This window comes from Lissotriton helveticus, chromosome 2_2 (assembly GCF_964261635.1).
Source record: "Lissotriton helveticus chromosome 2_2, aLisHel1.1, whole genome shotgun sequence".
NCBI lineage: Eukaryota > Metazoa > Chordata > Amphibia > Caudata > Salamandridae > Lissotriton > Lissotriton helveticus.
Window position 1 is genome coordinate 359,197,956 of NC_136060.1, and position 16,534 is coordinate 359,214,489.

The 16,534-nt window shown below is 46.1% G+C and overlaps 1 protein-coding gene across 1 annotated transcript; it reads right to left on the reverse strand.

Moving 5' to 3' along the window:
- Nucleotides 1–1,577: 1,577 nt before the first annotated feature.
- Nucleotides 1,578–4,559, reverse strand: LOC144821662 (homeobox protein Nkx-2.8-like). The gene is made up of 2 exons (XM_078678892.1): nucleotides 4,358–4,559; nucleotides 1,578–2,977 (listed from the first exon to the last, which is right to left on the reverse strand). The coding sequence occupies exons 1-2, from the start codon at nucleotides 4,557–4,559 to the stop codon at nucleotides 2,430–2,432; spliced, it is 750 nt and encodes a 249-aa protein (XP_078535018.1). The 3' UTR covers nucleotides 1,578–2,429.
- Nucleotides 4,560–16,534: the final 11,975 nt, after the last annotated feature.

A 16,534-nucleotide genomic window follows, 5' to 3' on the forward strand; every position in this document is an offset into this window, starting at 1 on the left:
CTCCCTCAGAGGTTCAGATTTCCTCTTTCTCCACTCACTCACTCGCTGGATCTCACTCACCCACTCCCTCAGAGGTTCAGATTTCCTCTTTCTCCACTCACTCACTCGCTGGATCTCACTCACTCACTCCCTCAGATGTTCAGATTTCCTTTTTCTCCACTCACTCACTCTCAGGGGTCTCACGCGCTCACTTCCTCCGACCTCCTCTTTCTCCCACTCACTGGCTGGGTCTCGCTCTCACTCCCTCAGAGTCCCTCTCTAATCACTGACTGGGACTCACTTACTTACTTACAAGACTGGGACTCACACCCTCCCTCAGAGGCTCAGACCTCCTCTTTCTCCACTCTCTGACGGGGTCTCATTCGCCATCTCCCTCCATCCATCGGCGTGTTTTTCATCGATAGAACGAAAGCGGGGATGTCGGGTGCGATCATGCGTGGGGTGAAGCGGGTAACAAGGAGGTCACGGGCAGCGGGGGCAGGCCCAGCTAAAGAACTATATTTGCTAAATCTTTTCCTAGAAACGCGCGGTTGGTAAAGCTTTTCCGGGGTCACGGAGGTCAAGGTTCTGAGATAGAGTAACATGTGACCTTCACACGTCCCCCCGTCGCCGCACACCGCGTCCTGACGTCTGTCCTCGTGGTGCTCCACTCCTCAAGGGTGTATTTTGCCATCTACTGCACAAGCCGCTGCTAAGAGATTTTTTGTGGCAGATGATGACAAAACCTTGCCCGCAGGCTACTCGTGTCACAGCCCTGAGCCGTTTCTCTTTCAGCTAAAAAATGACCTCTGGCCTTCGATGAAACGCAATAAAACCGTAGGGCTCGGAACAGATTATCGTTAACCGCGTAAAGGTTGTTGTAACTTTCACACTCACAGGCGTCTTGCGATCAGCAACCTGTGTTTCACTGACAATAAAAACAGACCCACCTTTGCCTTTGGAGAAACAGAGGAGAACCTGCGAACTTCCATCCCAACCCTGCTGCCTGCACTCTACGCCCAGTGGCACACGTGGCGTCCGCTAAGGGGCACACTCGCTGGCACCACAGAGCATTCGTTTCTGGCGGATTTATTTCGTATTTTTGGGTCCGATAAAATCTCGTTCTGTTTAATTTCGACATAAATGTAATTATTTTCCTGTAAAATGTGTGTATTGAATGGCAAGAAAAATGTTTTGATTGTAAACATGTGAGGCCATGAGCAAAGATGAAAAATAGACCGTATTTGTGTGATTCTCGATAGATTATAGATAGATAGACAGATAGATAGATAACTCTCAATGTCTCTAAGAGACCTTCAACTGTCGATCGGCGGGATCCAGTAGACGATTTATTATTGTTGTAGTTATTAATATTATTATTATTATCATCATCATCAAGAAGCAATGCATTTTAAATAGATTAAGACGTGACTTTTAAGTGGCTTCTTATTGGCAATCTAATCGGAACATATTAAAATAAATTATTAAAAACATAACGACAAATATCTTGTAAATGAGAATGCTAGTCGTTGTATTTTTCATTTAACTTTACTGATCTCTAAATGTAAAAATCAAATAATTAAAGTAGATGTACAAAATTATTGCAGTGTTGTCATAAATGCAGATAAAAAAAATCGTTATTGTGCTTGCATTGTAGTACATAAGGACTACAAATACGGTGTTGCCCGGGGGATGTGCTGTATTTAAGAAAAACATCATGTCTGCTATAGATGTCAACGCTCCACCCCCTTACGCATTTCCTACGTGAACCTGTGGGAAGACAATAAAAAACAACTGTAACTTAAACAGGCCTATACAGAAAACGAGAATACACAGGTAAACAGTGCCGGCGACACTCGAAGCACGAGCAAAAATCACGCCTCTCACACACAAAGAGACGATACTACATTCTGCAGCAGAAAGATTGGAAGAACGGGCATTCTTTGGTCGGATTCATTTATTATGAACTAATCTCGAAAGACAAGTTTGCAATTCGCCGTTAAAAAGCATGATAATAAATACAAATAAGCATTGCGATTTCGATAGAAAGAACATAACAAAAAAGCATAAATGGATTTTTTTAAACGACTGTAGGTTGTAATTCTCTTTGGAGAAAAAATGAGCTGTGAGTAAAAAAAATCCGCAGTCTTTTTTGCGAGGATATGATGATAAGAAAAGGCGCTTCTTAAAGAAACTGAATATTTTCTAACGTTGGAAAGTGCCAATATAAGTATCGTTATCCATGTAGAAGTAATGAACTTGCATTTCTTTTTCCTTTTTAAAGATGCAAGAGGGAAATGTGTTTGAGTCTAGAAAGCAGGTTGTAAAGTCTCCACAGTGCCATAAAAATAAATACATTGGCGAGTGGTGACTCCTGCCTCGCCCGTGGCCCAGTGAACCAAGGGTTCTCGCAGAGGGGGGGGGGGGGTTATGTCCGCCAGGGGGCGCTTTTACACATCTCCGTCCACAAGGTTGAAGTATTTGCCCGGGTTCGGGAAGCAGAAGTAGGGGATGGTACCCCCGGGGTACAGGAGAGGGAAGGAGACCGGCAGCAAGCACCTGCCCAGGAAAGAGCTGTCCTTGTACATCCCCGGGACCGACGCTGCCTGCACCATGTCCGCGGCATGGTCCGCGGGGCCGGGGCCCTCCATCTCCGCGGACATCTGTCTCTTGAGCTTGTTCCTGCGGTTCTGGAACCAGATCTTGACCTGGGTCTCGGTCAGCTGCAGAGAGCTGGCCAGGCAGGCCCGCTCGGCGCTGCTCAGGTAGCGCTTCATGTCGAAGGTGGACTCCAGCTGGAAGATCTGGCTCTTGGAGAAGATGGTCCGCGTCTTCTTTTTGGTGACCATGCTGCCCGGCGTGGCGGCGTCGCGGGCCGGGGGCGCATCGTCCAGGCTGTCGGGGCTGCAGGCCCTGAAGTCCAGCGGGCTTCCCTTGGGAGCGAAGTCTCTGGGTGCGTCGAGGCCTCGATCCAAGCGCGTGAAGCAGGGTCCGCGGCCTGCAGGGGGACAAAGACATCAGTTAGGCCCACAGTGATGCAACCTTAGAGTACCCCAATGATGCCCACACACCGACCATACACAAGGCAGTGTGGCCTGCACAAGTGCACAACTGTATACCAGTTCATTAGCAGAAACCCTTTCAGCAACGTCATACAGTTGACATGCACAGCTGACAAGTTTCCCTGTTCTATGTGTCACACATTCAACATCGCCTTTTAGATAACGGTACATTGCGCGCGGCCAGGGACTTACAGACTCGCCTTTGCTAACATGCGAATATGTTTTAAAGCGGCAGCATGCAAAGTGACGGTGGCTAAAATGACAGGGCTGCCTGAACGTAACGTATGACACACCACATTATACGGCAAAGAGCACAGTGAGACCCGACTTCGGACGCACTTCTTCACAATGCCGTATAATAGGAGCAAGTTCACTGACTGGCACAAGAGAAGGAAATTTAAGGCATGCATTACAAAACGAACGCAAGTGGAGAGTACAAATCATGGACTGAGTCTAAGACATGGAAATATAAAATGACACAACGTGGGACTGCGAGTTAAGAGATCGCTGCTGAAATCTGGCGTGCTCTGCACGTTATGAGGTATCCGAGCATCCATGCGAGGTCGGTAAATTGAGTACCACTAGACAGGCTGCTAGTAAATCTAGGGGGCGGATTGCACATTTGTGCGCTACACGTAATCCGGCGCTGTTATTTACGTCAGTAAGACATTGTGAAGGGAGCGCTACGCTACATAAAGGGAAAGACTATTAGAATAATAAAGATTGGGTCTGTAATGAATCAGCACGAGGGACAGAGATCATAAAACCACTGCGTTTCATGAATATACATATACATACATATATATATATATATATATATATATATATATATATATATATATATATATATATATATATATATATATATATATATATATGTGTGTGTATATATATATAAACATTTTTTTTACCATAACAGAAGGATGTTTGACCACAACATTAAGCGCTACTGGTAAACTCGCCCTCCATTCATTCGCTAATGTTCGAAAGGACGCAACCATCCACCATGGGCGTTCTATCTGAAAAGTTATGCACATGTTGACTCTGTTTCAAGAACCAGATATTTGGAGACATTCTTTTTAATCATTGCAAGGGCAGAGTGACTTTCGGACGGATTAGAGGCTACGTTACGGGGGTGTAGTGGGCGATATTCGCAGGACAGAAAGCCTGGCTGGGAACGGCAATCGATGCCTCGGTTAGTAAAGAAACAGCAGTAAAGTGGACCCAGGACGGCACGCGCATGAGTTACCACAGGCCACACTTTGAGGTTACAAGGTACGTTTGGCTGAAGTGATGTCGCGCTTCTGGGTATTTACCAGTGTTGGTGTCAAGAGATGCCCCCTCGTCCTCATCTTCTTCTTCCTCCTCCTCCTCCTCTCTCCGCCGCGCATAGGGTATGGGGTCCTCCCTCGGGTGAGTCCTGGGGGTGTCGGGGTAGCTGGGACTGTTCAGCTTCAGAATGCTCTCTATGGTGAACTTGAGCGCCAGCGGCCGGTGCGCTTCCTTGCCGGCGCTCATCTTATGGCCACTGTGGAGCCTCCGCGGTGGAGGGGCCGCTGGGAGAGTAGGTGGGAGCGTCAGACCCGCAGCCGAAGCAGCAACATCCCGTCGCGAGACCCGGAGCCCCTACACTGAGCGCAGAGGCGGGGGTGAGGCGGAAGATGCACTCGCAAGCGCACTGACATCCAAGTGCGCGCAGGAAGTGCGCCTGTGGGAGCGCAGGGCGGAGGCAGCGGCAGCCGACCCTCCCTTTGGCACCGGGGCGGGGGAGAGGAGGGGCCGCGAACGAAGCGGAGTTCGGGCAATGGACAGTCTGGGAGCTGCGCTGGCACACTGCTCCAGGAGAAGAGACAGGGCACGGAAGAATGATAGAGCTTAGAGTGTTGCCATAGAAGAGAAGAGTCTTAGCAGTTAAAATTCGGAGAGAATGTGATTCTGCCTCTTTGAGTAAAAGTTAAACTAAACATAAGATACCCAGATTTAAACATCCAATTAGCGGAAAATTTCACAAAAAATAGAAAAGGGACTATGTTTTCATCAAGCGAGGAGCACGGAACTAAGCGCTCAGTAGCAGAGAAGCACACACAATCAGGCACCAAGGAAGGTACTAAATAAAATTCAGTTTTTAAACCCAGTATTAAAACTGCTAATTAGACTGCTTTATAATAACAGCTGCTAACTAATCCTGCTTTGGGAGATATAAAAAGTGCATCCAACAACATTTCCTAAGTATAGCGGAGCACTCATAGGTAGAAACACTAATGAGTAAAAAATAAGTAAGTATAAGTAAAAGGATGAAAATAATTTTAGCTGGAAGAGGGAGGTGGGATTTTGTCTGGTAGTTGTTGGGTTCTGTAGAGATCAGGCTGAGGTTTTTTTAATATTGGGAGAATATAGTCTTTTTCCAGATCGATGGAAAGACTCCTGTTGGGAACATGTAAATAAAAATATCTGAGAAGTTGCTAACTATGATTTTGGGTTCTATTTTTGGTACTCCAATAGGCAAGGGTCTTACTCTTGGTGGACCCGGTTTTAGAGCTGGAGAGAAGTTTGGCCACTTGGCCGGGAGTCATAGAATAGAATTCAGTCGAAGGAGCATGAATGAGGTTTCCTAGGGAAGTGCCACTCCTGAACTTTGCCTCAACAGAGTTGTCAAGGTCCTGCAAGATGTTGTCGACTTTTTCTCTAAAACTGAACGCTACACTATTGCACAAGCCTTGACTAGGGGCAGTCACATTGTTGCTTGGGCCGGAGGAGAGTTTAGTCACTACATGAAATAGTTACTTAGTGGAATTTGAGGCTGAGAAAGTGGATGAAAGTGAAAGTGCCCTTCCAGGAGTATATTTGGAGAAGAGAGAAGCTATGTAGTTTGTCGAGGTAAGGAAGTATAATGCCTTGTGGCAAAAGCACAAGGCCTTTCAAACACAGTGCTTTCACATCAGTAGCCAATAAAGAGAATATCCAATATCAGGTGACAGTATGTAAATACATGAGCCAGAAGTCGAACCAAATGGGAACCACAATAGTCCAACCTACTGATGAGAAAGGCCTGGACCTTTAGCATAAGGACACATGTTGAGATGAGATTGGTAATATGTGCTTCAAAAGAGAGGTTGTGGTTGCATGAAACTGGGTTATTGGTTGAGAAAGGTGATAGCCCCACTCATGCAACAACCACAATAATTGTCAGGGTAAACCACAAAAATCACTGAACTAACCTGTGCTTACCCTCTGGTCGCCTGGCCCTAAGCAGTCAGGCTTAACTTAGAGGCCCTGGGCAAAATATTTATGCAGTACACAAACAGCAATGAAGTGAAAACACAGCACAAGAAAGATCCCAAACTATTTTAGAAAAGAGGCAACACTTTAATACAAAAAATGACACCAAAATAAATTAAATCCAAACAGTGGAACAGGAGTTATGACTTTTTAAAGTTTTAGTGAAATTCAGTGCTTAAAAGATCAAAGTGACAACCATAAGTACCTGGTCACGCAAAACCGGGTCAAAGTCAAATGTTAACGTCGACTGCGATGGGGCACAGGTCGGATACAAGGGTGGATTAGGCCCATACTCGGCCTACTATCGGACACAGAATAATTTCTGAAGAAAAGTTTTGGAGAAGGTAAGAGTGCAGCAGGATAAGCCCACAAGCTGAGTCCTAGGAGGAGTCATCAACGATGGCAGAAAAAATGCTCTGAGTGGTGAACAACTGGATTTCGAGGTCCAGGAGGTTGTCGTCAGTGATATGGAGGTGGACATCATTGAACCTAGTGAAGGTTTTTACCGTTAGATTAAGACAACGTTTTGGAAGTAAAAAATCTCCAGCAGGACGAAACTGCAGGCTGTTTCCAAAGAGGGCTCCATGAGGCTGGACCCCATTCAACAGGTGAACCCGCTGAATAGGATTTGCTGCTGCAGAGAAGAACGTAACAGGAGCTACCACTGAGTCAGGCTAACCAATCATGCACCTTGGGTTATTGGCTAGCAGGAACGTCCTTATGTTCTGTCAGTTCTCCAGGAAGATTTTGTTGAAAAATTTCTAAGTTCCAAATTTTAGGGTTAGGCAGGAGCAGTACCACCAACACTTCTACCAAGGGTCCAGGACCTGTGGGGAACCACTGGCGGGATTAGGACTCACTCCAGAAGAGGCCAGCAGTAGAGTTCAAGGCCTTAGGAGCTTGTTATGCCCCTGTAGCTCACACACCTCTGGAGGTCCTGGGTTAAAGGAGACAGTCCAGTTCTCCCTCAGGGAGCAGGACTGACCTTCAAGCAGCCGGGCAATCCTCTGGTATCAGCGGGCAGTCCTCTGGTGACAGAGGAGTCCTTCTGAAGTCTTCTACAGGTAAAGGAGTGTACTAATGAGTGGCTCAATTGGTCCAATAGTTATTCCTGGTGCCATCCTTTGTGTGTCCTTTGTGTGTGTCCTACCCCTAACTCTGGTTCGGGAAAGTTCTTGCCTTCCCCTTTCAAAGCTGCAGAAAGTCTGGGGTACCAATAGGATGGTGTCAGGGTTCTTTATGTGTGCTGGAGGCAAACCCTTTGAAGTGTAAGGGAGTGGGGCACAGCACTGCCCCCAGCCAGCCTGGCAGGATGGACCATCCTATCCTCACCTAGTACCCCTTTGTGTCACTCCCTGGGAGGAATACACAAACCCCAACAGTAGAGCCCTTCACAGTCGTGACCCCGGACTGGCAGAAAACAAAATTGGTTAGGACATTAAAATGCAAACTTTCAAAAAGGGACATTTTCAGATTTGTGACCTAAAATCCAACTGTAGCATTAAAGAGAATTGTAGATTAGAATTTGTTTAAGCCCAAAAAGCACATTTCCATCTGCTTCCAATCCAAAGTTAGCACTTATTAAATGTAATAAGGTAACTTAGTGTTAGCCAATGAGTGAGATAGGCCAAACAAATTTATCATACTACTTATCATATGTTTTAAAAAAGCACCCTACCCTATGGGCTTTTAGGGCCTACCTTAGGGGTGACTTATAAGTATTAAAAAGGAAGATTTATGCCTGAAAAAAGGTTAATTTTACCTACAGACTGCAATTGTCAGGCCTGAGACATGTTTTAAAGTACTAAGATATTGGTTGGCACAACGAATGCTGTAGGCCCGCTAGTAGCATTTCATTTAAATTTCAGATCCAGTATACATAGAGTACCATATACTAGGGATGTACCACTAAATTAAGTGTGCCAATCAGGTGTGGAACCACTTTACCATGTTTCAGGGAGAGAGCACAAGCACTTTAGCACTGGTTAGCAGTGCTAAAGCCAACAGAGTCCTAAAGCCAATAAAAACAAATTCAGCAACCTGCAGGAGTGAAGGCAAAATGTTTGAGCTATGCCACAACAAGGATGTCATGTCTAAGAGTGGTCAACAATGCCAGCTAGATGGCACACATTGGAAGAAGGAACCGGACAGGCACCAAGTGTGATGGGATCACCAGTTTGAGGTTTAGATTACCACAAATTAGGACAACAGTCTTGTCTATGTTACATTTTAATGAGACGGAATTCATACAGCTCACTACCGATTGCAGTTCCTTTTTAAACTAGTCCTGACGAATCACAAGATGATCCTCACATCTAAGGTAGATATGTATATCACCCACAGAGATGTAAGACCTAGAACGATAAGATGCAATAAAAGTGGCAAGTGTGGCCACAGAGATGTTAAAGAGCAGTGGGCAGTTAAAAGAGCCATGCGTCACGCCATCATTTATGGTTTTGTAAGTGGAGCAGAAAATTGCCAATGTAACGCCTTGTCATTACCCTCATAAAAAAGAATACAATCAACTATGTGTTGTGCCCTTTACCCTGCATTAGTGAGTCTGTCCAGAAGTATGTCATGAGAAATCATATCGAACCATATCGAAAGCTGCAGATAAATTCAGTAAGATGAGGGTAGACAAGCCTTCCACATCTACAATCATCCTGTTGTCATTGCTGACAGCAATCAGTTATGAGATTCACAGTGGTCCAATCAGGAAATAAAGAAGACAGTCATAAAAAATGACAATAACTGGTGGCCTTAAAGGGAAAAAAGCAGGGTACAATAGAGCATCTTGCATTTTATCACTCCAGAAAGTGAGGTTCTTTGTAAAACTCTTGTGCTGTCTGTGCAACAAAAGTTATTCTACAAAAACAGGATGCCACCTAAGGCCAGCTGGATAATTCAGATGTAAAAGACGACAACCACCAGGAATATGACAAGCACTGACATTCTTTCAGAGAAAAGTCTTAGAGAAGTGGCGTAATGTAAAATGGGGGGCCACCCTGCAAAATGTAAAGCGGGGTCCTTGAGTCTGTCAAATCCACAGATATTCATTGGCCTTGGATGGAAAGGGGCCCCTATGAACAGTTAGGGCGCCCCTGAAGGATTGGAGACCACCTGCACTGCATGGACTGCAGGGGCCTCTGCTACCCCCTGTCGTAGGGTACAATGGAGGTTTTGGGATGCTGACCACCCTATAGGCTCAGGTCCTTGGTCCTGACATATCAAAGGATTTTACCCATTCTATGTCTAAGATGCAATGCGTTGATACGTAATGGCTCTTGTGTTCTTGTGTTGCATGGCCATGAAGGCCATGCTCATCACTCTTTCTCTCCTCTGACAGACACTGTTAACTGCAGGTGCCGCAACCACTCTACCAGGTACTCACACTGTTGACAACAGTAATTATACAAAGTTCTATCATGTGTGTATTTGAACGTTAACTCTCTCTCTCTCTCTCTCTCTAAGTATGTGTATATGTGTGTGTATATATTTATATATTTATTTGAATTATAGATATTGTTGACAGCTAATCTGCAAAACAAACATGTTTAAAAAAAATATATTTTGAAAGCATTCACATATGAAATCAATGATCCATGACCTCGTACTTCATGCAATGCCCGCTAGAATTGCTTATATGAGCTTTTTGGAGACAAAGCAAACACTTTGAAACTCATCATTTTCAGTCCTACATTATTAAAATGTGCATTTGATATCCGACGCATGTCTTCAATCAATGAGAAAGAAGCGGCAGATCAACAGGAAGCGGAGGGGCCTATATTTACAGATACAAACAGACGACTCCTTAAAGGTAGGGGAGACAAAAAGGAAAATCAATGTAATGCATCGTGTAATGCGCCTAAGAGATGTATCAAGTATGGATTTTACATTAATGTTTTATCATCATGGGTATAATAAGATACACCTTCAGAAGATGTAAACAGCACAAATATTAGCCGCAAAGCAAATATTTAACAAGCTGGTTTCAGGAATAGTTCCTTTTAAACAATATTTGAGTTTACACTTTTGTTTTCATAGGAACGGACACAACTGTGTGCTTGGACATACAAGTGGAACAGACACAGACACACGCTTATACATTCACACAAATGCATGTACCCGGTCAAGAGTGCATAATCCCACATTCATATATAAACACACCCACACACCAACTTTCCCCACTGGGTAAAGCAGTAATATTTCCAACATTGCTTTATCGTCTCCTTTCATATTCCGTACGTATAGGAGGTCAGGCCACACTCACCTGGCACTTAGTATCCATGTATATATTATCTACCTTTCTCCATCCTCTTACTATAAAGGGCTTGCACATCCTACAGGCATTCTGTTTTTTGTTCTTGTGTTTGCCCTTTGCAGTCACCCTGAGCTCTGACAGGTTCTGAGCCATTTTAGGGTGGTGGAGGTCATTACTGGAGCGAGAGGGGGGGTGAAGATGGTGTGTGGTCACATCAGGAGTGGTCCAGGTTTTTTCTTTTCTCACCCACTTTCCTTCTCTGACTCAAGTAACTGTACCCACAACGGGATATTCTTGTGGGAGTTCCTAAGTGGGACACCGCCAGCCGGAGCTCCAGAGAGAAGCTCCCACCCTGGGCATTGCTTGGGCCTGTGATCATGCCCCTTCTGTATGTGGTTTTAGTGTGCAGAAAATCTGATCAAGCTTTGCCTGATAAAAGGCGATAAGTGACAAAAATGTTCGTTTATTTCTATAAGGAGATCCTGATAAGGGCTCCCCTCCTGAATTTTACCTAAATCTGTTTGGGCTTGTATGGACACACACAATGTAATGTATATTAAAGAGAGCTTTTTATGTGCCTGTTTGACGTGGCGGTGGCAGTAGAATTCAGACAGGCATCTAACTAAAGTATTAAAGGTCCTTATGAGCATGTATAAAAGAGCAATCTCGACCTATGGTTGAGGCAATGTGTTTCTGTTCAAGAGGGCCAAACATATAGATACATCCCACCATACGGCTCCTTCTCAATCTAGATGGGTGTGAAAGCAGAGTGGCAGACAGAGGCCTTCCTGCTCACTTCACTCTCCTAAGCCCCTTTCTGAGGGTCTATGGCAGACCTAGAAACAGTCTGTGTCTGAAACACTGGACAGACACAAAAAATTCTCCAGAAAAATGTCCTGCCTCTCGAGCTTCTTCAGTCTCCTCGTAGATTACTATCTCCTCTTCTTCTTCTGTACCATCATTTTGTTATTCCAGAGAGTATATTGATGATGATGATGACCATATCATTGAGAATTCTGTTCCATCCCCAGGGGCAAATATACACAGAAAACGGCTTACCAAATATGGTCCATTATTTGTCTCCCAAACTTCCATTAGCTCCTGATGAAGGTCAGACTGGTGCATGTTTCTGCCAGTTTTGTAGACCCACTATTGCAAAACTCAACTGAGCAGTTTTTGACCTTCTACAGCAAGAGTTGCACAATCTTAACAGGGCAAAGGTTCCAAGGTTCATGAGTTATCTGTATCTCTTGTTTAAGGGTGATATGTAAGTTATACAGTTCCTCGTAATGGACCCCACGTTGGAAAATATAACAAATCACGCAGCAATGTTCACTGAAGAAAAAACTCTCATGGATGGAGGAAACAGACCAGCATCTGCCTTAAACACTACTTTGGGGGCAGAAGCTTTCCATGGGGTGCTGGAGTCTATAGAGTTGATGCACCACAATCATTGGTGAAACACTTTCACACACTGTGTTCAGCTATACAAGAAGCTGGCAATTGTTCTAAGTTGCTGGTCTCAAGGAGGCGGCAGCTCAATGTTTATCAGGTGAGACATGATAAACTGAAAGTGTCAGTAATTACTAATTAGCGAGATCATACAAATCACACTGTATGAAAAATGCCAATTTTGGGTCCCAAAAGATTTGGTGATGAATCAGAATCATTTCTCCGCAAGTCTTTCAAACATCAGAAAAATGCTGAGCTGTTCCAGCCTCGTGCTCGATAGCTTGGTCGTGGTAAAACGTTTATGTGTTCTCACCTTTGAACCTGATTTCAACCTCTTTTGCTTTCAACCAAGAGGCCTGTGTGGTCCTTCCTCCAGAGTTCCACCACCATCTAGGGAAAAAAAATCAATCGTGATCCTGACTTTGCTGATTTCCATTGGATGAAGAGTGAGGTGGTGATCGACTGCGCCTTTTTCATCACAAATTGTATTAGTCGGTTACCAATCAATGGAGATAGGAAGTTGTCACCTCAAAATATTCCATCAACTTTTCCTCCATGCTTCCTGCTTCTGGCTTTCTTTCCACCCCAAGGCACACAAGCAAACAGAAATTAAAAGAATTCTTAAGCAACATCAAAAATCTTGTCTTCGAAATAACAGTCACTAAAATTCCCATCAGCGAGGAATGCCAGGTCTGGTATTTAATAGCTTTCATCGTGTTGACAGCCTCAAAGAATTACAGATTGGTGCTAGATCTGAAGAACCTTAACTTATTGGCACAGACTTCTTAATTCAAAATGGAAACACTACAATACATTCTTGCTCTGATTTCCAAAGTGGACTTCTTAACGTCTGTCCATCTCCAGAATGCATATACCTTTGTGTCCCAAATAATCTTTGCCCTCTTTGGTTTCTGAAGTACTATAGCAGTAATGAGCACTTGTCATGTGTCTTAGATAGGCCAATGAAGGAACGCTGCCATTTTCAACCATGTTTCTTACGTTGCTCTTCCTTTCACACAATAACCTTTTTGCACACATTTGCATGCGTGACAATGCTGGATTCGTTTCTTTGAAGCTGCTTTACTTACTGATCCAGCTTTAATTAATATTATCACGACTCCTTGAAACCATGTACAAGGCCTCAACATACATTGTGCGAATGTCGCTCTATTTTTCATTCACGAGGCGACAAGGCTATCTATCAACCATTACAATGCTGCTTGCACAGGACTCACAAGGATGCTTTTCATTATAAATAAACAAGCATTTCCAGGATTAGTTAGAGGTTTAGTCTGCCATCATTGGCGAGGTCGCTACACGCTGAAGCTTCAACGCAGCAGGTAACTGGGGTTGGATCATCCAGAACAGGGATTCCTGTCAGAACACACACACACCCTAGACACTTAGGTTAGGTACTGCATAGTAGGAGTATGCCAGATTTCTAGATTGTTTTATATGTCTGGAACTTTTTAGTCTGTTCTCTGTTTTGGTTCTTCTAATAACATTCATCTGCTTGTGTCTATTGATAATTGGAGCATATTTATTTATTTAGCGATTTATAGAGCGCCTGGTGACCCGGAGGCATCCCCGCGCTGTAGCATTTGTGGAGACCAGAGGGGAGAGGGGACTTTATTTTGGGAACAGCAGCGTTTTCAATTTTTTCCGGAAAAGGAGATGGCTGGGTTCCTGCCTCAGGGGGCGAGGAAGTGAGTTCCATCCTGAGGATGCTTTTACAGAAAAGCGTCGACCGCCGGTGCGTGCCTTCCTGTATCTGGGGACGTTGGCCAGACGCTCATTGTTCGAGCGTAGGGATCTGGGGGCCTTGTAGGGGGTAACCAGGTCTCTCAGGATAGCAGGGCCGAGACCGTTGAGAAGTTTGTGTGCGGTGCACAGGGCCTTGAATTCTACCCTTTGTCGTATTGGAAGCCAGTGGAGGGCCTTGATCGCTGGTCTGGCTGAGACTCTGGAAGGGAGATTCATAAGGAGCCGGGCAGCTGCGTTTTGCGTACGCTGAAGTTTAGCCATAGTGGCTTCAGGAGCTCCTAGATAGACCGTGTTACTGTAGTCTAGCCGCGCAAGGATCAGGCCTTGGACCAAGAGTTTCCTAGATAGGGGCGGAAGTAGTGGGAGGATCCTGCGGATGGAGCGCATGAGACCAAAACAGGTGCCTGCTGTTTTGGCTGCTTGGGTTTTCAGAGACAGCTCGGGTTCCAGCCAGACTCCTAAGGTCTTAATTACTTGTTTCGGGGTGGGTACTTCCCCGAAGACGTCTGGCCAGACCGAAGAGGGGATGGTGGTCCATTGCTTGCCCAAAAGCATGACTTCTGTCTTTGATCCGTTTAGCTTGAGCGATGACTCGCACATCCAGTGGTGAATTTGCTGGAGGCAGTTCGGCAGATTGTCTGGGTGATTGTCCAGATGTGAGAGTGAGACGACCAATTGCGTGTCGTCCGCATAGCTCACTATCTTAATCCCGAAGGGGGCGACGACATCCTCGAGGGGGGCCATGTAGGCGTTAAATAAAGTGGGGCTTAGTGATGACCCCTGGGGGACTCCGCTCGCAAGGGGGAGGGAGGCAGAGTGGGAGTTGCCATCCCATACCTGGAACGAGCGCCCTGAAAGGAAGGATTCTATCCATGTGAGCGCCGAACCTGCGAGCCCTGCCACGGCCAGCCGATGGAGTAGGACACGGTGGTTAACCGTGTCGAAGGCTGCGCTGAGGTCCAGGAGGATCACTGCCACTGACCCTCCTGAATCCAGGATGCACCTTGCCTCCTCGATGACAGCGAGAAGGGCGGTATCTGTGCCGTGGCCCGGGCGGAACCCAGTTTGTGACTGCCGCAGAAGGTTGTTTGATTCAAGGAACTGTGACAGTTGCCCATTGACCAGTTTCTCGGCCATTTTGCTGACGCATGGGAGGAGTGAGATTGGCCGGTAGTTCGCCATGTCGGCGGGCTCCAAATGAGTTTTTTTTTAGGAGTGCCTTGACTACTGCACTCTTCCAGCTTGGGGGGACAGAGCCTTGAGATAGCGAGATGTTTATCAGCTCCGTGATCGTAGGCACGATGACAGGGGCTACTGTTTTCAGGAATCTAATGGGGGCAGGATCTAGAGGGGAGCCGCTTTTCATTTTGGCCATGGTTGTGCCTACTTCGTCCAGTGTTACTGCTCTGAAAGCGGTCATCTGAGGATGCATGATGTTTCCTGAGAGGTTGGCAGATGCATAATTGTCCATGTGGTTCGGCAGGCAGGGATGGGGGAGGGAGACTAGAATACGTGCGATTTTGGAGTTGAAGTAGGTAGCCAATTCGTCACTTCTGTCCGCCGGGGGAGTGATGTATGAGGGGGGAGCTGGTATTTTCAATAGCTCTTTGGCGATGAGAAAGGATTCTCTTGCCGAGTTGGTGGAGTTTTTTATTCTAGTGTCGTAGTGTGAGGCTTTAGTGAGCTTCAGGGTTGATTTGTAGATTCTCACCGACCTCTGATAGGCTTCCTTGCTGGCGTGCAGCCAGTCTTTCCTCCATAGTCGCTCTGCTTTTTTGCAGTCTTTGCGGAGAGTCCGGAGTTCCGGGGTGTACCATGGGGCAGATCCTAATTTCCCGTTTTTATCCTCACGGATTTTTAAGGGGAGGATAGAGTCGAGTGACATGGAGATCCACTCCCTGAATTTGCTATCTGCGGTGACCGGATCTTCCGAAGGGGTAGGGGTGGTAGAGTTCAGGGTTCTGGCCCATTCCTGTGCGGAGAGTCTGGCCCATGCCCTGTTCCTGGTATAGGTGGTGGGTTTGTGGAGTTTCTTGAAGGCTCCTGGTAGGCGGAGAGAGACCATGAAGTGGTCCGTCCACGGGAGGGGTAGGGACTCTTTGGCTTGAAGGGTGGGGATGTTGGTAAACACTGGATCGAGTAAATGACCTTTAGTGTGTGTGGCTCCAGAGTTGATGAGGTGGAGACCGTAGGCAGCCAGTTCTGCAATCAAGTCGACTGCCCCTGTATCTAGGGGGTCATCGAAGTGGATGTTGAGGTCTCCTAGTATCGCGAAGTTAGATGTGGAGTGGGCCTGAGACGCTATGGCTTCTAAGAGAGCGCTGGCAAAAGGGCCAGAGTGGCCAGGGGGACGATAAACTAGGAGGCCTGACAGTGAGCTAGTCGGCGCTAACTGGATGGTAAAATAGAGGCTTTCGGAGTCCAGGATATGAGCGTCGTTGGCTCTGCAAGAGAGGTAGTCCCGGTAGATGATGGCCAGTCCTCCTCCTCTGCCTGAAGGACGAGGTTGGGATTGGATAAGGAAGCCCGGAGGGAGGGCTCGAACAACGTCTGAGTCCGAGTGGTCGGTAAGCCATGTTTCAGAGAGGAACAAAATGTCGATCTCGTGGTCTTTTATTAGGGGATTAATGAACAGCGCGTGCATAGGGAGTGAGCGACAGTTCAGAGTGGCCAGTTTAAGAGCCGAAGGAATGGCGGGTCGACTGTGGAGTTGTAGCTGAACTGGGCAGCAGAGTGT

What these genes read in the sequence shown, in the direction of transcription:
- LOC144821662 (XM_078678892.1), bottom strand. Translation starts at nt 4,559, where the DNA reads ATGAGCGCCGGCAAGGAAGCGCACCGGCCGCTGGCGCTCAAGTTCACC. An exon ending in ATCTCTTGACACCAACACTG is followed by an intron (nt 2,978 to 4,357) that starts GTAAATACCCAG and finishes GTCCCCCTGCAG; the next exon opens with GCCGCGGACCCTGCTTCACG.